The 24,489-nt window shown below is 46.8% G+C and overlaps 1 protein-coding gene across 41 annotated transcripts in view; it reads left to right on the plus strand.

The window, feature by feature from the left end:
* The window catches only part of NFASC (neurofascin), a 201,322-nt gene that overhangs the window by 35,418 nt on the left and 141,415 nt on the right, over window positions 1-24,489 (plus strand). For 3 of the 41 annotated variants that reach the window (XM_065540425.1, XM_074034065.1, XM_074034070.1), the window contains exon 1: window positions 6,332-6,540. The exons of 37 other annotated variants lie outside the window; for them this stretch is intronic. In XM_065540425.1, coding sequence (XP_065396497.1) covers window positions 6,454-6,540 — 87 coding nt within the window. In that variant the 5' untranslated portion in view covers window positions 6,332-6,453. Of the gene's footprint in view, window positions 1-6,331; window positions 6,541-24,489 lie in introns of those variants that run through there. One more of the 41 variants, XM_065540413.1, reaches the window with a different exon arrangement.

Consider the following 24,489-nt stretch of genomic DNA (forward strand, 5'->3'; position numbering starts at 1 on the left):
CCCATCCAGCAGTATACAAGGGTTCCAGTTTCTCCACATCCTCACTAACACTTGTTATTTTTCATTTTATTGATTATAGCCATCTATACATCCTCTACACATCCTATAGTTGGTGTGAAGTGGTATCTCACGGTTTTGATTTGCATTTCCGTATAATGATGAGTGATATTGAACATCATTTCATGTGCTTCTTGGCCATTTGTGTATCTTCTTTGGAGAAATGTCTGTTCAAAGTTCCTTGCTGTTTTTAAATTGGCCTTTTTGGTCTTTTGTTGTGGTTATTGTTGTTGGGTTTTAGGAGTTCCTGATATAGCCTGTATTAAACCCTTATTAAGTGGAATAAGCTGTATCTTCACAGCATAAACCCTCAGCCTACCCTAGAGAACCTTGGGATTGGCACCTGTTTTCTTCTGTTCTGTAGGTTGTCTTTTCACTTTATTGATAAGCCCAATTTATCTCATCCTTGTTGCTGGTGCATTGGTGTTACATCTAAAATTCCATTAACAAATCCAAGGTTATGAAGGTTTACTTCTAGTTTTCTTCTAAGAGTTTTATGGTTTTAGCACTTATATTTGGGTCAGTGACCCATTTTGACTCAGTTTTTATATATAGAAGTGCCCCTTTATCCACGAGGGATACATTTCAAGATCCCTAGTGGATGCCTGAAACTATGGGTAGTACTTAACCCCATATATACTGTGCTTTTTCTTACATATACATAGCTATGATAAAGTTTAATTTATAAATCAGACACAGTAGCAGATTGACAGCAATAACTAATAATAAAATAGAAAAGTTATAATATACTGTAATAAAAGTCATGTGAATGTGGTCTCTCTCTCAAAGTATCTTAATGTACTGTATTCACCTATTTTCAGACCACAGTTGACCTTGGGTAACTGATACCTCAGAAATCAAAACTTTGAATAAGGCAAGGGGGCTACTGTAGTGTGAGGTTTGTACTTTGGGGTACAACTTCATTGTTTTGATGTGGAAATCCAGTTGTTCCAGCACCATTTGTTGAAGAAACTCTTCTTTCCCTTTTGAGTGAATTTGGTACTCTTGTCAAAAATAAGTTGACCGTAGAAATAAGCATTTATTTCTGGACTCTTAATTCTATTCTACTGGTATAAAAGTTTTCCTTTATGCCACTACCACACTGATTTGATTACCATAGCTTTGTAGTATGTTTTGAAATCAGGAAATGTGAGTCTCTGACTTTATTCTTCTTCTTCAAGATTGTTTTGCCTCGTTGAGGCCTCTCGCAATTTCGCATGAATTTGAGTGTAATCATTCTTGAGCGTAGTGCTGGTTTCTGTTGGCTGAATACTCAGAGGTAGAACTGTGGGGCCACAGGATAGAAGTATGTTCAGCCTTGGTACCCACTGTCAGTTTTACAAAGTGATTGTGCCAATTTACCCTTCCACCAGCAGTGTATGGGAGTTCCATTTGTACCACACCTTATCAGTATTTGGTATGCCAATCCTTTTGTAAAATGTTAACCTTTCTGGTAGACTGCCCTAAAATTATGAGTCAAACACTGCTGTCTCCTTCAAGGGGCAGCCAAAGTGCAGGCATCCACAACTTTGTTCAAGTGGACTTTCTTTTAGCACTGGGTCTTGGAGAGTGCTTCTTGCTCCCTTCTCCATTAGCAGCAATCAGGGTCTAGCTCAGCTCTGGAGGCTGGAGCTCTGGCTGGTGGAAGAGGCAGAATAAGCTGTATCCTCACACTGCCAAACCTCAGCCCACCTGAGAGATCCTTGGGATTTGGAGTGTGTGCATAGTGGGGGCAGAGAGGATGATCAAGGGCTGCTAAAGGAAAAATGGTAACTGGATGCCGTCTTGGCTGCAGGAGTTGGATATGATTCCAGTGTGGATGGGGCTTTTGGAGCTATGCCGAGCCCTTGAGAGGTCAGTTCTCAGGTAACCAGGCTTCCAAGAATTAAGAAGCTGGCAAACCTGTCTCATTTGACCTTGAAAAGGCTCTTTCAGCCACCGATCCTGAGTCCAAAAAGGGTAAAAGCTTTTCCCAGCCCTACAGCACCCCAGGGCTGGAAATTCTCAAGCCTGTGCCTTATACTTGCTCAGCTCTAAAGGCCCTGAGGCAGTGAGCGCTCTTTCCACTCACAGCTTGTTGCATAGATGAACTCAAGTTCAGTAAATGTATACTGCAAGCCTGTGTGTGCAATACATCAGACTAGGCACCTTGGAAGCTGCAAAGGACATAATATGAACTCCCTGACTATAAGTTTTTCATCTTCTGGTAGAGGGGGAAATATTTGCAGATATCACTACAATGAATCTTTGCTTAGCGAGGGAGATACATAATGTCCTTTGGAAGCCAGGGCAGGAGAGTTCATGTTCCACCTTGAAAGGTCTGGTGCACCATATCCATGGTTGGTGCATGGACATGAAGGGTTGGATTGGCTTCCTGGAGGAGGTGGCATTGGTACTGGGCCTTAGAGGATGAATAGGATTTGTTAGGCAGAGATAGAGTAAGGGAATTCTAGGCAAAGAAACAAACAAACAAACAAAAAAAGCAGGAGTGTAGATGTTACTATCCTGAGCATTTGGAGAAAAACAGGTGCAGTCGGATTACTGAATGCTGACGAGGGGGACCCCTAGATGTCAGCTTGGAGGAGCTAGATTTTATTTTGCAGAAACAGGGAGTCCCTGTAGAATTTGCACATGGAAGATTTATTTAGTGTTGCTCCTAACTGGAGAGCATTCTGGTAACAACAGGGAGACCATGGGACTGCTCCACCCACGTAGAAACAGAAATACAATACACATATCCAGATAGGCATATGTGCCCACAAACACACATGCAAGAACTAGGACAAACAAACACACTGAGACCTAGAGACCCACATATCAAAACACATAGCCATACTATCAGAACTCACCCCCCCCCACACACACACACACTCTACACAATCTGTAAACCCAAGAAAACACACATTCAATACCACACACATGTCCTGAGATACCTATGAACAACTTGAAAGCTGACAGGTGCCCACATGTACTGAGTCACACTAAGGCACACACATACAAGTCAGATAGATCCCTGTGCCTGATATACACAAATGCCCACCAAGCCTGACAGGTATATATGCACATTTTGACTTATACATACACCAAGACACTTATACACACACAGCCAGAACATGCTCACACTCACTGAAGCCGCTCCCCAGAGACACACATGCCATCCACACACTCACAGTCACACGCTCATGCGTAGGCACAGCCACAGGCAGACCCACACAGCAGTCACTCTAAGCAGAGACAGAGATAGGCCCTGGCGGGTACCAACTCAGCCCACGGCTGCCCGGTGGCACCTCACACCCTCCTCCAAGGCTCCCTTCTAAATTACTTGCTTCTTGGCCGCTGATTCCAGCCCTGGGTCATCCTGGGGTCTCAGCCCTGGACAGGCCCTCGGGGCGGTTGCGTCCCACCCCCGACTCAGTGCTGAGATTTCTAAATTCCTCTGACAGAGTTACCTACCCAGCTTCTGCTTAAATACTTCAGACAAAATACTTTGTGGTGGCAAGTTTCCCGTTGTGATAGCGTTCACTTTCCACGCTGGGAAGTGGGGATTGTACACCCAGGGATGAGACGGGACCTTTTGCTGCAGCAGTTACAGTCAGAGAGCAAATCCAGCTGGAGGGCCTCTAGCCTGCTCAGTCCACCCTGTCCCCGCGTCCTGAGGTGGGCTGCGCTTGGCCACAGGCTCAACAGTTCCCCTAAGTCATTGTGTTGCTGATCTCTTCTGGTATGGGAGAGCAGGCGGGCTGGATGTGGCGCACCAGACCTCTTTGGAGGGAGCTGTGGCTGGCAGGGGAGTGAGCCTTAGGGAATGGGGGAAGCACGACTCAGCTGCCCTGCCTAGGATGCCTAGGACGTGCTGGTGCTCTCCCCCAGGCAGGCCAGCTGTTACTAGAGCCACTGCATTGGCACGGGCTGTCCTCTGTGAATGTGACCCACATTCAGGCCTGCCCAGCAGCTGTCTTCCCCCACCACATTCCTCCTTTCTGGCTGCCAACCCCTCCTGGCTTCCTATTCCCTACCAGCATTAGGCTCCCTGGGTTGAGAAAGGGGCTGCTGTCCACAGGTGGCTTTGGGAGATGGGCTGGGCTGGTGTGGCTTCCTCTCTATGAGGAGAAAAGCCACAGGAACTGCAACGTGATGGCTTCCAACACTGAGCTGAGCTCAGAGCAGGCAGAGAACAGGAGGCAGGAGGCAGGAGCATGGGGGCAGCTACCCTCTTGGTCTGCCCACCCCTCCAACCCCCAGCAGGGGGTCATCTGGATGCCACCTGATTTTCTCAGCATCTTATTCCCTTTTGTTCCTCTTCAATGTGGGATCGATCTGATCTGTCCATTAATCCGTCTGTACCTTGCTGATATGGAAAAGGGCTGCCTCTTCCTGGGCAGGACTTTGCCCCTGACCTGGGCTGCTCACTGTGTTCTGGCTCTGAGTCTTAAGGCCAATGCCTTCCACCCTGATTGTGCCTTTCCCTTCTATCCTTCCCATCCCCTTTCAAACTCCATTAGCCCTGTATTCATCGTAGGCAAGGGAAATGGCTCAACAGGAGCCCCTGTGAAAAGGCCGGCTGGGGGCTAGATGTGGGGCTGGAGGGAGCCAGGGTGGGAGTGCAGGTTGTTGACTTGAAGCTCAGTAAGAGCCAATAGTGGGATGTGGTGGTTGAAGAGGCATCACAGCATAAGCCTGTCCCAAAGGGCTGCCCCGTGCGCCCTGTGTGGGGAAATTGTGCCCTGCTCTGGGTGCCATACCACAACCAGTACTTTTTCATGTTAGCAAAAGTGATTTATGTTTACACTGCAGAACACTTAGAAAAGATAAATAAGCACAAAGAAAAAAAAAAAGCAAATTATCCGTAATTTCACTGCTCAAAGGTAGTCATTCTTCTCCTATATTTGTAATCTGTTTTTTACTAAATCTTCCATTTGATTAAAATATTTTACTATATTATCATTTGGATAAAATATATCATATTTCATTGCTTATGAGAGTATTGAGTACAGGCCAGTTTTTTAGCAATTACCGTACGTATTAGGCACTGTCATTTAGAGAATCTTTGTAACTCGAGTTGATACTGTGATCCAGTTATACAAATAAGGAAACGGAGGCACAGTTGCCCAAGGCTTGCCTGCACTAGGTAACTTGCCCAAGGCAACACAGCCAATAAATGGCAGAGCCACATTTTGAACCCAGGTCGCCTGCTCCAGAACTATTATAATCTCCACACTGTACTGACTTTCCAACCATGGGCGTGCCATAGTTTATCATTTCCACTAGTGATGGTTGTTTCGGTTGTTTTTAACTTTTTTTCATCATTATAAACAACATTCTGCTGAATATTTGTGTGACTTAAATATTTTAATTATTTTTGATTATTTAAGATCCATTCCCAGAAATGGAATTTATGGAATGAAGGGTATAAACATTTTTAAGATGTTTCCATGTTTTTCCAAACTCCCTTCTGGGAAGTCTGGGAGGGGTGACGCCTCCTCCAGGAGGTTAAGAGAGCTGAGCCTTACCCTCTAGGAGAATCTCTGACCCAATGAAGTTTGTCCATCTCAGAGGAAGCAGGACAATGTGGTGAGTGGAAATAGTTTCTTGAGGGAGGTTGAAGGGACTGGAGATATTTAGCCTGCAGAAGATAAGAGACAAGGGCCACACGCATGGCTGTAATCAAATGTGTAATGGGCTGTCACGTGGAAGAGAGAGGTTTGTCCTGAGGCTCTCAAGCAGAAGTGGACCAGAGGACCAAAGTTGCGGAGAGCCATTGTCCTGTGTGGGGCCAGCACACAGCCCTGGATGAAACAGGGTGGGTGTTACATAAAGGTTACACGACCAGCTGCCATCCCTGCCTTGGGTTCGTGGAGGATGTGTGTATGGGGAGGGCCAGGACCACCCCCGCCACACTGAGCTCCCCTACAAAACATGACGTCTCTGAATCTTAACAGGGGGATCTGCTCCCCACCCCACCCCCGCCTTGGGAGCCTGGCCCAGCCTGGTACGTCCCTCTGTCTATCCCCTCAGGAGCACAGCCTGGCTTGTGTCATGGGCCACACAACTCTTCCATTATGTATGAGGGGGACCCAGCGGTGAGCGAGTGAGCAAGCCGGCCGAGGGAGGGGTGAGTGGTTATTAATAAACAAGTGTATTGTGTGGTGTTCCATTCATAGCACTCTCGGAGGACGTGGTGGGCTTGAGATAATAAAGCCCTGTTTATGCCATGGAGGGCTGGGGAGGTGGCTGGTGTGGGGTGACAAGGAGTAGGGAATCCAGGAATTATTTTGATTCCACCCAGGGCAGGGCTGCTGTGTTTTCTCTGAGGCCAACTTTCAGGGGAAAGAAGGATCTTGCTGGGATTTTGCTCAGGCCTAAGTCTGCCAGTTGGGATGGCCTGGGGCCTAAGAAATGCCTAGCTTCCCTCCCCACCTGTCCCCATGGAGGGAGACTGAGAAGATGCTGGATGAACTAGACGATGGCTCCTTCAGGAGAGAGGTAGGATGGCCAACTCTGCCCTCCCTCTCGGCCTTCCATTCTCACCCCGTTCCTCCTGCTTTGGCCTTCAAAGACTGTGAAGCTGTGTGTGCTAGGATTGTGCATACTTTCCCAACAAAGCTAAGACTGTGTTTGTGCACAAGGGCTGCAAGAATCTTCCTAGCCCAGGGAGTGGATTGGTTGGGTGTTAGGATTTGAAATATGAAGTAGGCAGGCTTGAAGGGGAAGAGGTGGTGGTACTGGTCTCCTATCCTAAATGAGCTAAAATTTTAGGAGGAAGAGAGGCCAAGGACACGGCTGCAAAGCCCCTGTATGGATGGGCAGGGGACCTTTGATTTGAGGAATGAGGGTGCCTGGAAAAGTGAGATGCTGGAGAGCATTTTGGAGGAGGGAGAATCAGTGTTGCGCATCTAATTGTGAAGCCTGTGTTAACTCTGTGGCATGTCTCTGTTCTGTGTTAGTCTTCTCCTATTCCCTCCTTCAGTCGTTTGCTCTGGGCTCCACCATCTCAAACCAGCTGTCTCCCTCCGGCCAGGCGTGTCTGGCTGAGTCTTGGCATCTCTGGATCTCAGGATCTCAGGCCAGGAATGCGGAAGCTGCTGGTTGGGAGGAAGTGAGAATTGTCCCTTTTGCTCTTAGCTGGCTTCTAGGGATGGAGAGCAGTTTCTGGGTCAGGGGAGCCTTGGTTTCCTGTCACTTCATGCTAAACCAAAACAAGAGTGAAGACAGAGCCCACACAGGCTTATGGTATCTGGCCTGGCTGATGATGTTCACTTTGACCTTTGGAAGTGGCTTTGGTCCAGAGCTACCCTGAGTCAGAAAACTCTTTCATGTCAAGACAGCTCTGTCTAAAGAGATGTGTACTGGTTTGTTGTTGGTTGGGAGGGAAAAAGAAGGCTGGTGGAAGGGACAGTCTGTGCTGTCCTTTTGGGTACAGGGCTCCCTGAAGCAGGGGTTTGGATCCAGTGACTTTAAAGTTTTGTTTGGGTTGATGATTCAGTGACCGTATTTAACCCGGGAAGGTTCGAGGCTGCATTAGGGCCAGAATGAACTGATGATCCCTGATTATTGGAGTATTGCCTCCCTGGCTCAGACCAATTCAACCTTCCCAGAGGCAGCCAGACCTCACTCCAGGGCAGAGTGTCAGCAACATCGCAGAGTGCTCCCTCAACCCTATGCACAAAGCAGACGGTACTGTTTTCCCTGAGCATCATGCATCCCGGGCCTGAGTGCCGTGGGATGATGAGGAGGCTCTACAGAGAATTGCAGCTCCTTCCTGGACTCTCCTTGGCTCCCACAGGCACTGTGGACACTTGCTCCCCATCTCCCTCCCACAGTCTGAAGGAGCAGTGACTATTTTTAGAAGCATCTGCATGCTCCTGGGAGCACTGTTTCTGTGGTTTATTGCCAGGCTGAATGCACAGGAGCTGGTGAGACAGCTGGGGCTGGGAGGTGCAGGCTTTTGTATGGTCAACTCAACTGCAGTCAGCCGGCTGGGCACCTGGCCTGGAGGAATGATCCAGTGTCTTCCACCAAGCTTTTGGGGGCTCCTACTGGCTCTGTTGTAACACTGTCATTTGCTGTGGGAGGCTTCCTGGAAGATGAGGGCCTTCATCATAGAGTTGGGCAGGCTGAGTCATCCTTGGACAACCCCCACTCTGAGGTGATATGTTCAGGGTGCACCAGGAGGAATTGGTGAGATGGCCTCCCCCAGTGATGGCAGCACCATCAACAACCGTAATCACAATGGCTTCTGTTCACTGAGAGCCTTCTCCATGGTAGGCAGTGCTGTAAGCACTGGATGTCTGTCCTCATATAAACCTTCCAACAACCTATGCTATCTTCATTTTAAAATCAAGGATGCTGAAACCCAGAGAAGTTAAGCATGTTGCCCGGTGTCACACTGTCGGTGACTGAGCCAGGCCCAAGAATCTGCTCTCTTACAGCCCCTATGCTTGGAGCCTCTTGGAGCCTGCTGCCATGTTGCCTCTCAGTAGAAGGCAATAAAGTGGGTTAGATGCAAGGAAATACTTCCTGACGGTGAGGGGAGCTGTGTGAAATGTTCTCCCTTCCAGATCTTTGAGATGCATCTTGCATTTCAGAAGGGAGCTGTCTTGCAGGCTGGACTCTGGATTAATGACCATGCAAGAGATTTTCTCTGTTGGGATTTTGGCAGCTCTGTTTTCTGGACCCTGGGCCAGCAGTGGTCTGCCATGAAAGATGCTGGACCATGTGTCAGTAAGAACAGGGAGCAACCAGCCAGCAGCTCTGGGTACATCGAGTACCTGGCTGGGATTTGGAGTCCTATGAAAAACAGGGAGGCCAGAGAATCCCCCAGGCTTATAGAAGAAGCCCCAGAGAGATAAACCACTCCCATGGTTTAGTGGACATTTCATTTCTGCCTTTGAGTCAGATGTGCCTGTTCACCCAGAAAGAAGCTTTTGGCTTCTGCTGGGGCCTCTGTTCCTGGGTCTCCCACCACAGAGCACACAAGGAGCTGGACAGATCCCAGGGAAGGCTTCGTTCTTTACCTAGGACACAAGCATCTGTGGGTCATGTGTATTAGGGACAGCTGCTGGGGGCCCTCCAAGCTGAGGCAATGAAGAAGCCAGAGAAAAGAGCCCCTCAGTGGGCTTGGTGAGCCATCTGGATGGGGATGGGGGAACTCTTCTTTGCCAACCAGCTGGGCTGCTGTAGCTTTTACTTCCCCTCTGTCACCCTGATCTGTACCATGGCAGCAGCCTCAGGAGAATGTTCTGGGGGTGTATAGGGGCTGTTTCTTCTCTCTCCAGGAGCTGCAGTGGGGAGCAGGGCAGCTAACACCCTGCAAGGAGCAGGGCACAGTGGGCAGATAGGTGGGGGTGGAACAAGACTGCTGGGGTCCAGTCCCAGTTCAGCCCCTAGCTGGGTGACCCCTTGTTTCATCATGTCAGGTGTGATATTAATAGCACCTGCCTCTTGGATTTTGAGAAGATAAACGAACTAATCCATGAAATCATTAGCACAGAAGTAAGAAGGAGAAGGCTCTCTCTGTCCAGTCCCACTCAGCCTTCGTTCCCCTTCGTTCCTACCCAGCCGAACCCTTCTTCCACTGGGGGGCAGGCCCATGTTGGAGGTGTCCTCACTGTGTCTCCTGCCGCTCATCTTGGCTCAGGTTAAATAACCCATGGTCTCCACATTGCTTCCTGCTGCTACTCCCTTTTATCGTAGGAGCCAGTGCAAGGCCACATGCTCAAGTCCCAGTTCTTCTGCCCCCTGGGCTGCCTTTGGCCCCATTTTGGGTCTCTGGAGGTGAGCATCATCTTCTGGTGTACACCAGGCTTCTGACTTCCTGGATCAGCTAGTATCTGCTGCCTGGGGGCCTGGGAGTGGAATCACGTGGCTTTATTCTACCCACTCTGCCCTGTGACAGGCTTTCCAGGGCCCTGCCCCCGGTTCCCATTCCTGCACTTCCAACCCACCATCCTGAATCTACTTCCCTCCACCCTCGGACCCTGGGTCCTGATGGCATCTGCCCCAGATCCTTCCCGCCTCTGCCGGTGCCCTTCTCCCCTTCCCACCTATGCCTGGGGCCTGGTCTGAATGTCATCTTGGTTTATACTTCTCAGGGATTCAAGCACACTTTGCATGCCTAAAGCAAACTTCTCTTGACATTTAAAGGAGGGCCCCGTGATAGAGTCAGCCCCACGTTTATAATCACTTTGGAACAGGAGAGGTAACTTTCCACTTTGCTCTAGACTGAATAAGGTCAAAATGAGAAGGGTGGGTGGTGGGGGCAGGTGGCATCATACTTTCTGGCTACCCTCAGTCACTGCTCCGTTCTTTGATATGTCTTCATTAGTCCCTCAGTAACCTAATGAGGCAAATACTACCATCCCCATTTTATAGATGGGACATAGGTTAAGTGACTTGCTTAAGGTCAGGCAATTAGGTAGAAAAGTCAAGATTTGAGTGTGGGTCTGCTTTGTTGTTGTGTTTTTGTTTTTGTTTTTGTTTTTGTTTGAATCATTCAGCCTCTAGAAGAAGGTAGGTTGGATAAGGTGCTCATATTGATGTAGACACATCTGCATTTTGATTACCCTTAAGCTGGATTTCTGACTATGAACAAATCCAAATCTTCTGTTCACATTGCATCTTCCTCACTCCCCATCCCTTGGCTATGGGCCTTTCTCTCATAAAGAGGCCTGGGAGGCACCGAAGGGAAGCGGGGAGACCCCAGCCTTCCACTGTTTTCTGTCAGCCTCCAGGTTAGACCAGGAGCCTGGGGACACTACTGAGGCTGTCTGCCTCCCAGAAGTCACATGTGCCTAAGAGGTGACTATATTTTGCTGGAGGAAGTGGAAAGAAGAACAGAGTAGGGAATCTGGAGGTGCCTGAGTCATACAGGATTAGAAAGTTAAGGTGCATCTTTTCCCTAAAAACAGTCTAGGAGGAAACATTCTGCAAAATGACTGCAGATTGTCGGGAGGCCTCCAGGGCTGGAGAGGTGCAGTCCAGTGAGATTGCTTGGATCTCCAGGCCAGGGTTCTTTTCTGAGCACTCCCCTCCCACCGCCCCCTCCACCACACCCCTCAGGTCCCCTGCTGTGGGTTCTTTGTAGAAGAAGATGTAAGTGACAAGGTAATGGCCCTAAGCACACACCAGAAGCCAATGGTAGATACCAACCACCCTGTTCCTCCCGACTCTCACAAATCTCAAACCAAGACAGGATGTTATTAACTAGTTTTTGAGGGAACATTTGGAACTCTGACTTCTATCAGCCTGAGGAGAGGTCTGATAGGGTCTTTGTTTGACTGACTCTGAAATTCCAGGGTTGGTGGGGAAAAGTAGAAGGAGGAGGGGTCTGCAACCCTCTTAGATTCAGCCTAGAATTGCTGGTAATACACAGTCATTTGGGATGTATTGTCTTCCTTCCTGAGCCTTTAATATTGGCCTCCTAAATTACTAGTAAGGCATGGGGCTCTCTTGCTTTATTTCTTAAGGATTTTTTGTTTGTTCATTTTTGGTTTTTTCTCAACTTTGAAAATCAGCTGTATTGAGCTGATTTTACACTCAATAAATAATTTACACTTAATAAAATGTACTCATTTTACAGTACAGATGTGTTTTGACAAATGTATATGCCCCATGTAACCACCCCTCCAATCAAGATGGAGTATATTTCTATTGCTCCCTAAAAATCTCCTCATCCAGTTTACAGTCCACCCCCACCCCACAGCCTCTGCATATTTTAAGGATGCTTTCAGCTCTAGGGAAAAAAGAATAAAAACTAAAGCCAAAATGTTGCCATTATAGTATCTTTCTTTTCTTTCTTTTGTCATTATTTTCTTATTTCATCATGGTAAAATATGCACAACATACAATTTACTATTTTAACTATTTTTAAATGTACAGTTTGATGGCATTAAGTACATTCACATATTATATAACCGTCATCACTACACCCGTCTTCAAAACCCTTTCATCCCCCCCAACTGGAATTGACCCTTAAACACTACCTCCTCATTCTCTCCTCCTTCCAGCTCCTGGCAGCCGCCATTCTACTTTCTCTCTCTATGAACTTAACTACACTAGGAACCTCAATAAGTGGAATCATACTGTATTTGTGCTTTTGTGTCTGGCTTATTTCACCTAACGTAATGTTGTCAAGGTTCATTATATTGCAGCAAGTATCAGAATTTTATTCCTTTTCCAGGCTGAATAATACTCCATTGTGTGTGTTGTCAGCTGAAGAATCAGGGACTCATAAGTGTGGAGAGGAGAGCTTTATTTCTTATGAAGAGTTGCAGCCTGCAGGCTAGGAAGCATAGCCTCTGGTAGAAACCAAAAGCAGGCACTTTGATGGAGGGACGGGTAGAACAGGAATTTATACCAAACAAGTTGGCTAAATATATATATATGATATATTTATTTATATACTTATATAAACAACATTAAATATTAAAATATTAAATAATATATAAATATATATTTAATAGATTATAGGAGGAGCTATGAATATTCACAAAGCAGGGGATGCACACATGCACAGTAAGCAAACATGCGAGTTCCATACATCTCATGTTCACTTTGGAATGGAGACTTAACATTTAAACGCATTAAAATTAGGCTCTGTACAGCCAAAGGTGAAACGGAAGGCACAGAGGCATCCTATACGCGGCGTCTGTGAAACAGCCAGAACCATTGCATGGTCAGTGGGCTCCTATTGGGAAGCAATGCTGGTCACTTGTATCAAAACTGCAAAATGGAACAAGCAGGCAGTTGGTTGAAATCAGGGATGGAACAAGTCTTTGGAAAGGGCTCGTTTCTATTTAACCCTTAGGAAGAAAACTCTAATAGTGGTTATTGAGGTGGGAGGTATAATGAGCAGCATGCCTGACCTCCCATCCCGTCATGGCCTGGACCTCAATTTTTAAGGTTTCTATGGGGGTCCTCTTGGCCAAGAGGGGTTCCATGCAGTCGACTGGGGGGCTTAGGCTTTTGTTTTTATTTATCAATATATACTACATTTTGTTTACCCATTCATCCATTGATGGACATTTGGGTTGTTTCCACCTTTTGGCTATTGCGAGAAACACTGTCATAAACATTGGTGTACAAATATCTATTTGAGTCATTATGGTATTTGAGTGCTCAGCAGCTCCTCCTAGCAACTCCTCCTGGTTCAACCTGCCCTCACACCAGGACCCGGAGTGGAATGCGTTTCTGCTCCTCATCTGCTGCCCTGTCTCCTCTGACTTAGTGCCTGTGGCAAATGATGTTTCAAATACTGCAGTCCTTAATGGGTACTCGTGGACCCAGGCTTCCTAGGCAATGGAGTTTGGAGTTCCTTTCCCCAGAAGCTTTCTTTTCAGTGTGTCTAGGTTTCTCCTAGCCAACAGCTAACTTCTGGAGTTTGATTCCATTAAGTTTCTTTCTTTCTTTTTTTTTTTTTTTTTGAGATGGAGTCTTGCTCTGTCGCCCAGGCTGGAGTACAGAGGCGCAATCTTGGCTCACTGCAAGCTCCGCCTCCCGGGTTCACGTCATTCTCCTGCCTCAGCCTCCTGAGTAGCTGGGACTACAGGCGCCCGCCACCATGCCCGGCTAATTTTTTGTATTTTTGATAGAGATGGGATTTCACCGTGTTAGCCAGGATGGTCTCGATCTCCTGACCTCGTGATCCGCCCACCTCGGCCTCCCAAAGTGCTGGGATTACAGGCGTGAGCCACCGCGCCCAGCTCCATTAAGCTTCTTAATGCAAGAATACAACAAAACATCTTTGTTTCCTCAAGGGAAAAAAAGGAAACTAAATTTTATCAAACATCTACACTAGGTGCTGGTTCAAGGTGTCAGCACAGCACTAGGAGGTTCACCTTCTTTTATACGGCAGCCCTGTGAGATAGGGTCGAAATTTGTTTCCAGGGCAAAGAAACTGAGGAGAGTCTCGGAGACGTTAAGTCATTTGCCCAAGATCACAAAAGCCAACACTCTTTCTCTACTAAATATTAGTAAATGCAGTTTTCGCCATTAAAAAAATGTAATGGCAAAAACCGCAATTACTTTTGCACTAACTTAATAACTCCCTGGTCTTATAAATGCAAATGTGCTAGAGAAATTTCCTGGACATTTTCTTTTACGATAGAAATCAGGCCTGGAGTTCCCCTGATAATTTGGAAAGAAAACCCCTTAGGCTTTCTTGCCCTAGTTCTGGTAAAATATGGAATTATAATTAAAGTTTTGTTTTGGTTTTCAAAATATACAAAAGTAAAGAGTATAGTATAATGAATCCCCACGTACCCATCACTCAGCTTCAGCCGTGATCAACACTTGGCCAGTCTTGTTTCATCCAGCAGATTCTTCTCTTTGATCTGTGGGATCCTCCCAATTCATGTGGTAGCAGTTGGTGTGTTTTGGAAGAGGGTAGGAGACTCGGCAGATCTGGGCACCATGGAGCTAAATCCTTCCCAGCTGGAAGAGTGTTAATTGCCACCGGTTGGAATCCCCTCTGATGGTTCATTATTCATCTAGTTGCTGAACACCATCCAGGAGGCAGGGGGACAGATCTTTGGAGAGGCCTGGCCAGAATTGGTGGGGTGGGATGCAGAGAGGCTTCCCTTTTGAAGCGCAATTTCTTCCTACAGTTTGATTTTTATTGGAGATTCTTCTGAGTGGAAAAAAAGAAGGTTATTTGAGGATAACCTCCCCCTTAGGGGAAGAGCACTGAGCCAAGTTAATCTGAGGGCAGAAGTAGGGGCCAACCAGTGCAAAACAAGTCTGTGGCCTCTTCAACTAGATTTAATGAACACTTTTATTTTGTAAATGAAATTTAAAATATCTGCAGCATGCCAGACACTAGGTGCTTGGAATGCAACTATGACAAGTTGGTTAATCTACTCTCAAAAAGTTTGTGGGACAAAAAAATAATAGCGAATAACTAACATTTGTTGTGTGCCAAAGTTCTTTATGGAAATGTGTACATTGTCTCATATTACTACTCGTCTCCCCCGCAAAACAGTCGTCTGTAGGATAGGGTACAGTGATCTCTGTTTTATAGACAAAGAAACCAGGGCTCGAGGGGGCTCACTGAACTCACACAGCTAGCAGGGGTGGAACCCATGGACTTTGCTGCTGCTGTCTGTGCAGGGTGAATGTAGGACAGGGAGGACCAAGGGGTGGGAGAGAGGAGAGATGACGGGAACCGTCTCTTAGGCTGCAGAAATGTGGTTATGTAAAAATCCCACCAGATGTGCTTTCTCATAGGATTTGGGGACAGCCAAATGGTACATTTTTCTCTTGACATTATAGAGGACTGTGGGATTTATTTTTCTTTCGAAAACAGGGCAGTTCTTTTGGAAATGGGAAGGCGTGAAGGCTGGAACTTGAGAAAGTGTTCTATCCTGAGACTGCAGAAAGCCATGGAGAGAAAGGAATTCAGTTGGGTTTGTTTGTTCTGCTTTTATTTAAAAGAAGATTTAGCATCTTTCAAGGGAGAAGAGCTGTGGGAATAGAAGGGGTAGTGTGAGGTACAAAGGACAATTTCTGATCTGGTTTGACCTTGTTCAGTGATCAGATGGTTTGGGGTTCTCATGCTGTGGGCTCTCAGCTGTGGGCGCGGCTGGTGGTGTTGACCCTCTGATTCTGGGGTGAAGCGGCTTGGCAGGCTCATTTTCTGCACAGAGGCCTACTTTGTGAGTGTGAACACATTTTCTAGAGCCAGAACATTGACTCAGCTACTTATCTCAGTAGCAGGGTGAGTGCACAATTTATTTTAAAAGAAAACCTGTGAACCTCTTTTCTTCTCATGCCAGGAAGCCCCTCATCCCTGTCCATGTTTAAGCCATCACCTACAGGGTTAGGTTAGACTTAGACAGCTCTGCCTGCGTGAGCTAAGAGGGAGTTGAAACACTGAAATGAGGCCCAGTATGGCTGAAATCTCGTAGGAATGAAGAAAAAAGAAGTGTAGTAGTCGGCATTTTAATTTAATTTTTTCCCATTGTAATGTTTGTTTGTTTATTATTTATTTATTTTTGAGACGGAGTCTCACTCTGTCACCCAGGCTGGAGTGCAGTGGCGCGATCTCAGCTCACTGCAAGCTCCGCCTCCCAGATTCACACCATTCTCCTGCCTCAGCCTCCCGAGTAGCTGGGACTACAGGCGTCCACCACCACGCCTGGCTAATTTGTTGTATGTTTAGTAGAGACAGGGTTTCACCGTGTTAGCCAGGATGGTCTCGATCTCCTGATCTCGTGATCAGGCCTCCCAAAGTGCTAGGATTACAGGCATGAGCTGCTGTGCCCAGCCTTGAGTTTTTCACTGTGAGATGGGAAGAGGTTTCATCTGGTTCAGAAGTAGGGGAATGAAACCTCTCAAGTTCCTTCCAGCTGTGGCATTTGGGGTTTTTGATTTTTTCCTAGTTGACCCTACCCTGAGTTCCCAGGTATTTAAAAGCAAAATTTTGTGCAGAATCAGCTTCAGAGAGAACCCAAAAGAAGATCCTGTCTTTGAATGGATGTATCATGTCCATTTGAACCTTGCTGACTGAGACAGGAGACAGATGAAAGTGGATGAGGACACATCTTTCAGGAGTTTCAGGCCTCCCAAGCTAGCCAGAGAAATGCCTTTCTCTTTTCAGAATAAGTGAAGAGTGCAGCATCCCTCCTGTCCTCCCTCCTGGGACTGCAACTCACAAATGTCAGTTGCTATGGATACAGGCAATTGAGGCTCCCCTGGGGCAGGGGCAGAGGTGGAGGCTGTTTGTGGCAGTGATGTGGGGTGGTGTCGCTGTGTTCCCCACAGTGGTGCCTCAGCGTGGCAGGCAGGGACCAGCTTTGCTTGAGCCTCCACCTTGGCCCTAGGGACCCCAGGTTGACCAGCAGGTGCATCTGTTGAGCCACCCCTGGGGGCGTGTGCACCTGAAGTAGGTGACACCTGTGCAGAGCTGCTAGGCATTAAGTGGCGGGTAGGGCACAGTTCAGGTTGGGGAGGCCTGTCTATTGGTGATAGATGCATAGCTCCCTCCTCTTTTTCCTGATTGTATTAAAAGTAATGGCAAAAATTGCAATTACATTTGCACCAACCAAATAGGGCCTGCCAGGCTAATGCTAGTAGTTCCTGCACTCCCTGGAGCTCATTTCTGGGTTGGAGTCACTACCCAGTTGAGCTTTACTATGAGTGGGGTCTTGTCCTGAAGGCAGAAGGCAGCAGCAGAAGGTAGGAAGAGCTTCTGGTATGAGAGGGGAGACACAACCCCTGCCCTCAATGAGCTTCCAGTCTGATGGGGGAAACCATGGGTTCCTGAAGAACACAGGATAGTAGACAAAAGACAGAGAAGGAAAAACCCATCAGTCCGTTGTTTCTGACAAAGATTCTTTGCTTGACCAAACTTTAGCCAGGCTCCTGAACCTTCCGCTAGGCCCACCTCGGCACTTCCCTGTAAAATCCAGTTTTAGCAAGAACCCTGCTAAGTCGGTTTGACAAGAACCCCCCACCTTGGATATCTGATCACCCTTGATATCTGACCAGGTTCCTCATCCTCCACCACTCCCCAGGTGATGTCTGATCACCCTGGCCTGTTTGCAGCAGGAATCCTGTTCAGTCTGTTTAGCCAGAATCCCCCTTACTCCTGATGTTTCCTCTTGGTAATTTTCCATCCACCGACCCCCACCCTGCTTCTTGGCTAGAAATTCCCCCCTCGCCCATGCTGTATTCAGAGTTGAACCCAATCTCTCTCCCTGACTGCAAGACCCTATTGCATGCTCCCTGTACCTATCTGGATGGTCCTGAATAAAGTCTGCCTTAATGCTTTAACAAGTGGCATTGGATAATTTTTTTCTTTAACATTTCAACCCACCCCAACCCCTGGCCATGCCTCCCTTCATGCTTCCCATAAAGTCAGAGTCATCTCCATGGCATACAAGGCACTACGTCATCTGGCCGTCCCTACCCTGCCCCACAGTTCCCCCTGTTCTGCCAGGCTGTCTTTGGGCTTTTCCTCAATGTTCCAGCCAGCTCTAGCCTTGGGGCCTTTCCTTTTTCTTCCCTCTGCCTTAAGCTGTTCCTCCCATCACCTCCCAGTTCACTCCTTTATTTTATGTAAGTCTCTCTTTGATATCACTTCCTGACCACCCTATGTAAAATCTGCCCTTCTTTTCTCCCCACACTCCTTTCTGCTCTTTCCCCACTGTGTATTTCTTCACAGCACTTCCCCACTACCTGCACTTATGTCTCTGTTTATTGTTTCATGGCCCGTCTCCCCCACTGGAAGGTAGGCTCCGTGAGTGCTGGGTCAATGTCTTGTTTACCCCTGAATCCCACTGCCAAGAGCATTGCCTGGCACCTGTGAGGACCTCGACAAATATTTGATGAATAAGTGAAAACTGTAGCTCAGTGTTTCTCACTGAATTCTGGGAGAATGTTTACCATGTGCTTTTCTATTGTTTTACCAGTTAAAAGACAAAACTTCTCTTTGGCAATTCTAATTTGAAATTGAAAGATGTTTTTCATAAAAGCAGATTTTGGTTTCTTAGCATAGTGTATCTCACACTGGGGTATGTAGACCCCCGGGGTTCTCGGCTATGCTCATGAGAGTCTGGGAGGATATTCTTTCCTTTGGAATATGCCTACATATGAGTCAAGTTTGGGAAAACCCGTGTATAGCTGCTGGAGGCCACGGATAAGGGCTGAAGGTCAAGCATAAGGGCTAGAGGTAGGGTGTGTTGGAGGTGTCTCCAGAGGACTTTTTAGAAAGCCGATCTTAAACAGTAGTTACAAGGAAAGGGTGGGCCTCAACTCAGGATAGAATGGCACTGGATAACTTGCACCGAGAGCCCAGCTTGTGTGAATGCAGAGAAGTCCTATGTGGCAAGCACTATGGGCCATAAGGGGCTTGGCTGAAACGCAGCTGCCTGGTTGAAGAGGAGTTTCAGCTTGGATAGAACAAGGTGCAGAGTTAAGTTGAGGGCACTTTATACCCCAAAAGTCAAAGTTTGAGTGACAGCTGTGCGGGGCTGGGACGGCACTGGAGCAGTGACCCATAAACTCTGCTTTCTATCCCCTTCCCCATCACTTACATCCCATTGAAGTCGTGTCAGCATGAAGGTCCCTCCAGGGAGCATCGACCCCGCTCCATGGCCTGTGCAGCTGGGCTGTGGAGTGTGTGTGTGCAGAGTCAGCTGGCAGGTGGAAGATGACCCAGCCCTCCGGAGGATGGTCCCCAGCTCACCAGCTTGCAGTCCTTTGTTTAACTGGGAACCTAGCAGGCCAGAGGTCAGCATTTTTCTTGGAAGACTGTCAAAGCATGCCTGTAGCTGAAGAGGAGCAGGGTCAGATTCCCAGGGAGTGGGCCAGGATAAGGTCCTATCACTGCTTAGCTCTGCACCGTCTGCAGTCTGGCTGGTGCCAGCAGCATGGCATTGGCAGGGCAGCTTCCATAGTCTGGCCATGGAATCACAGGCCTGAGCCGCTGGAAGGCCCTTTACAAGCCACACAGTGACCTCTGTGCTGCAGGGATGAGGTTCCTGAAGCCCAGAGAGTTACTGGGAGATCTGGGACCTGAACCCGGATGTCCTGACACCTAGCGCGATGCTCCCTCTGCCGTCTCCTGATCAGGACAGGGAACCCAGTGGGGAACCCAGCATAACAGTGCCTCCACACCTTGGTTTTTCTCTCCCCTGCGTCTCACACAGAAGTATTAAGGTGACGTTGGGAGGTTGAAATAAATGCATCCCACTCTCTGCTGGAGTGACAGTGATTCTCCGTGGACATGTAGCTATAATATGGCTCTCTCACCCTGTCAGGGCCTTGGGTGCTTTCAGGGGTGAGGGGGGTGTGTGGAAGGACTGTGACTCAGGGACTTTCAAGCCTCAGGGTAGCATCTGTATGTAGGGCAGCTTGTACAGAAAGGCTGCTGGGCCTGGGGAGAAGGAGGTCTATGCCACTCAAGGCGCCACCTTTTCTCTGTCAGCTGCTTTTTCCACCTCCCTCTGGTTCTTCAATGGTCAGCAATCTCACTGGTGGTCGCTGAAGTCACCCCTTGGGTATTGAGAGCCTCTTCTTCCCTGGCCCTGGAGTTTAGGAAGGCAGGCGAGGGAATGGAGCTGAGGTAGAGAGAACCACCTGCGGTAGAAGATAGGCTGAGGGTGTGTTCTAACTTCTTAACTTGGCAGGGAGTGATGTCTGGATGTTAAGACCTCTGCTTTTGGAGTCCAGGACACCTAGATTTGTACCTGAGCCCATCCCCTGACCTCAAATAGGCTACTTACTTAGCCTTTGTGAGCCTCAGAGCTTGAAAAATGGAGTTAATAGCCCCTAGCACGTAGTACTGTTCTGAGGATTAGCTGAGGTCATGCATATCAGCAGAGTACTTGTTTGAGTGCCCAGCACACAGTAGGCATAAGTGATCATGTGATAACATCACCATCACCGTCACCATGTGATGGCTGGGTGCCTGCACTGTACCCACCAGCATGCTGGGTGCTATGGGAGATAAAGAGAATGCCACACTTCAGCCATAGAGCTCATAGTCTTACTAGAGAGAGAATCACACAGGAAAGAGAGGATGTGCCAAACTAAGGTTGAGAGATTTAGATTATGGGATGCTGGGGAGAGATCCATAAAGAAGTAGCTGGGCACAGTGGCTCACACCTATAATCCCAGCACTTTAAGAGGCTGAGGCAGGAGAATCACTTGAGGCCAAGAGTTTGAGACAGGAGGATCACTTGAGGCTAAGAGTTTGGGCAATATAATGAGACCCCCATCTTTTTTTTTTAATATGTAAAATAAAATAAACTGAAAAAGATGATTTGAAAGACCTTTTGAGGAGCCAAGGGTGGGAACAACTTGATAAATATTCAAAATAATATTTCACTTTTAGTATCTCCTCTCACCCACCCCTCACCCCTAAAGTGGACATTTTAGAATAACACAGTGTGGAACAAGGAGGAAATTGTTCCAGCCGTGGGCCAGCAGAAGTCCTGAGTGGCCCGGAGCCCGGGTTATAGAACCCTTCACCTTCACCCTCCCCTTTGCCCTGCGGCGGGGACGCGTGGTACACTAGGCACCTCCTTACCAAAGACCAGAAAGTCTGTGTGGCTAAATGGAGAAAGAATTTTCCACCCTCTTTGCCCTCACTGGACTCTGCGGGATGCTAGAAATATTTTGCAACCCACCATCAGAGAAAGAATTGACCACGGCTGGTGCCAGAATATTCAGTACATTCAAAAGCGTCTTTTGTTTTATGAAGAAAGTGACTGGGCTGGGAGCCTCGTCTTCTGATTTGACATTACAACCTGGTGGGTGGGGCCTTCCACTGATCCTGTCCCCACTCCCTGGTTCAAAGTCCCTTAGCCTAGTCAGGATTCTTTAGGAAAGCTACGTTTTGGTTCCATTTGTGAGTTCCCGTAACCTTAGACACATTCTTCACCCCCTTTGGCCTTCACTGCTCATCTGTGAAATGGTGAGACTATTCCACTCCTGTTGAAGGGTGAGTCTTGTTCCCCAAGAATGATCTCTTGTTCCATTTCTAGCTCTCAGGTCTGAGCTTCCATGAAGTGAGTGTTGCCCCTTTCCAGATGGGCACTCTGTGATGTCAAACATGTAATTCTGTCATTATTCGAAACACGTCTGAGTTATGCTTGGAAATCGCTTTCAAGGCTGCAGCACATTCTTTGAATATCCTCAGGGATGGGCAGTCTTCTTCCTTTTAGACGGAATTTGATTTCTGCAAGCCGTCTAATCAGGACAATAAGTCTAGGCTCAGGCTAAATGAAGACACTTTTAGTTCCAAACAAATGAAGCTGATTTCGTTCAGCTTCTAAACTGACTCAGCAGTCGGTTCCAAATAAAGTTTCAAAAATGCTTTAAGCAAGAACTGCATCATTAAAACAGCAGGTGGTAAACTATTATAACTTTTAAGGGCAGCACTCATTTGGACTTTCAAAAATTATGATTTTTAAAAAAAATTAATTTGCTACTTTATATTTACATCTCATTTTTGTAAAAAGTAATTATCCTCTTTATTCCTATTCATTTGCTAATGTGTTTTTATGTGTCTGGCTGTTTATGCTTTTTATTTCCATAAAAATGTGGCTTACTCAGATCCCTATTAGCTAAAAAAACATAAAATGTCCTATCTCAGTGGTTCTCAAACCTATCTTAGCTTGTTCAAACCTAGATTGCTGGGCCCCCATGCAGAGTTCCTGATTTGAGAAGTCTTGGGGGGGCCCAATAATTTGCATTTTTCATATGTTCCCAGATTCTGCTGCAGGACCACAAGTTGAGAACCCCTGGTCCAGCTGAGGTGCTTTGGTCCTCTAGTTCAACCCCCTTGTACAAATCAGTAAACTGAGGCCCAGGGAGACACGACTCCCTTGCGTAGTGTTATAGAACTAGTTAGTGACAAAGTTGGAACTGGAGCCCGGGGATTCCATATGCCCATTCTAGTGCTCTAAAATGACCGTTTCTTGGTTGAAGACTTGTTAACATGACTGTAGGTTCTTACCATTTTGCAGGACCCTATCGAATTCAAATATTCCAGCCTGTTATCCTTTTTAGTACAACTGTGTCATGATTTTTATTTAATCACAGGAAGAGCCTGTGTTTGATTTGCCTCATTAAAAAAAAATTGTGATAAAATATACATAATATAAAATGTACTGTTATAACCATTTTAAGTGTACAGTTCTGTGATGTTCAGTACATGTATGTTGCTGTGTGCATCTACATTGCCATCATCCATCTCCAGAACTTTCTCATTTTCCCAAAACTGAAACTCTACTCATTATACAGTAACTCCCTATTCCTTCCTCCCCCCAGCCTCTGGGAACCATCATTCTCTTTCTGTCTCTATGAATTTGACCTCTCCGGGTCTATCATATGAGTAAAACCATATAGTATTCATCCTTTTGTGAGTGGCTTATTTCACTTAGCATAATGTCTTCAAGGTTCATCCAGGTTGTAGCATGAGTCAAAATTTCCTTCTTCTGAATACCAAATAATAGGCGTTTATTTGCATGGATATACCACATTTTGTTTATCTATTGTCAATGGACATTTGGGTTGTTTCCACCCTTTAGCTTTTGCAAATCATGTTGCTATGAACATGGGTGTACAAACAGCTCTTCAAGTCACTGTTTCCAACTCTTTGGCATATCTATACCTGGATGTGTTGTGGAATTGCTGGATTATATGGTAATTCCATGTTTAATTTTGTTGAGGAGCCTGAATTTTTTTTTTTTTTTTTTTTTTTTTTTTGAGACAGGGTCTCACTCTGTTGGTGTCAGCCAGGCTGGGGTGAGATCATGGCTCACTGTAGTCTCGAACTCCCAGGCTCAAACAGTCCTCCCACCTCAGCCTCCCAAATAGCTGGGACCACAGGTGTGCACCACTACGCTCAGCTAATTTGTTATATTTTTTGTAGAGACAGGGTTTTGCCATGTTGGCCAGGCTGGTCTCCAACTCCCGGGTCCAAGCAATCAGCCCGCCTTGGCCTCTGAAAGTGCTGGGATTACAGGCATGAGCCACCACACCTGGCCCCTGATTGGCTGTTGATTCTGGGAGTTTGAGGCTGGAAATATAGACCTGTTATTAACAAATTGGTGGGTAAACAGAGCCTGAACAGTCCCTGGCTCTTATCCATCTGGTGCTACTTTTGGTGCTCCCCTGAGGCCTTGTGATAAAAGAGACCCTGTTATTCACAGTTCATGGCCAGAGGCTGCAAATGGTCTCTAGGGTTTTCTCTCTTCTCCCCCTTGGCTCTTTCTGATTTCTCTGTCACCAGTTTCCATTCATATTTGTCTCCTTCTTTGCCTTTGGGTAGTTACCTGCTTGTATTTGTGTCTACCAAATCTAGCCAGCCCTAAAGCACTCCCACTGCAGTGCAGAATCAAGTCTGGAACCAATGGGTCAACCTCATTACACTTGCCAAAAGACAAAATTACAACAAATTTAGTTAAAGATCGAATTGGCTTTTATTTGTGATCCTAGAATTGGGCAATACCTCATTCTTGAAAATAGAATGAGTGTTCCCATGACCTGAGCAGAGGAGGTTGACTTTATAGGCAGAAAAACGCTGAAGAAAACAGTCACAAAGAACAAAAAGCAGATTAATCATTTCAAACTAACTGTCCTTCTAGGGTTAAAACAGAGGGGACTTCCTTATGCTGACTCAGGTTGGCTGGAATCTTCTGGAGTTTTGAAAACTGGCCCATTTCAAAGTTCGGTTTGATTCCATGGCACTGAGCACAAGTGACCTCGCATAAACTTTGTTTAATATACAACACCTTAAATTCTCTAGATGAAATGGGATTGTAATCTAAGGAGGCAGTATGCCAGGTCATGGAGTGGGAAGACCTCCTGTATAGTAGAGATTTAAAAATGCTTACAGAATTAAATGAATGAGTATGACCAGACAGCGAGAATGCTGTCAGGTGGAGCTCTAGGGCTCGCCATTTTGTAGGAAATAGCCAATTCCAT

The sequence above is a fragment of the Macaca fascicularis genome, chromosome 1, assembly GCF_037993035.2.
Source record: "Macaca fascicularis isolate 582-1 chromosome 1, T2T-MFA8v1.1".
Lineage (NCBI taxonomy): Eukaryota > Metazoa > Chordata > Mammalia > Primates > Cercopithecidae > Macaca > Macaca fascicularis.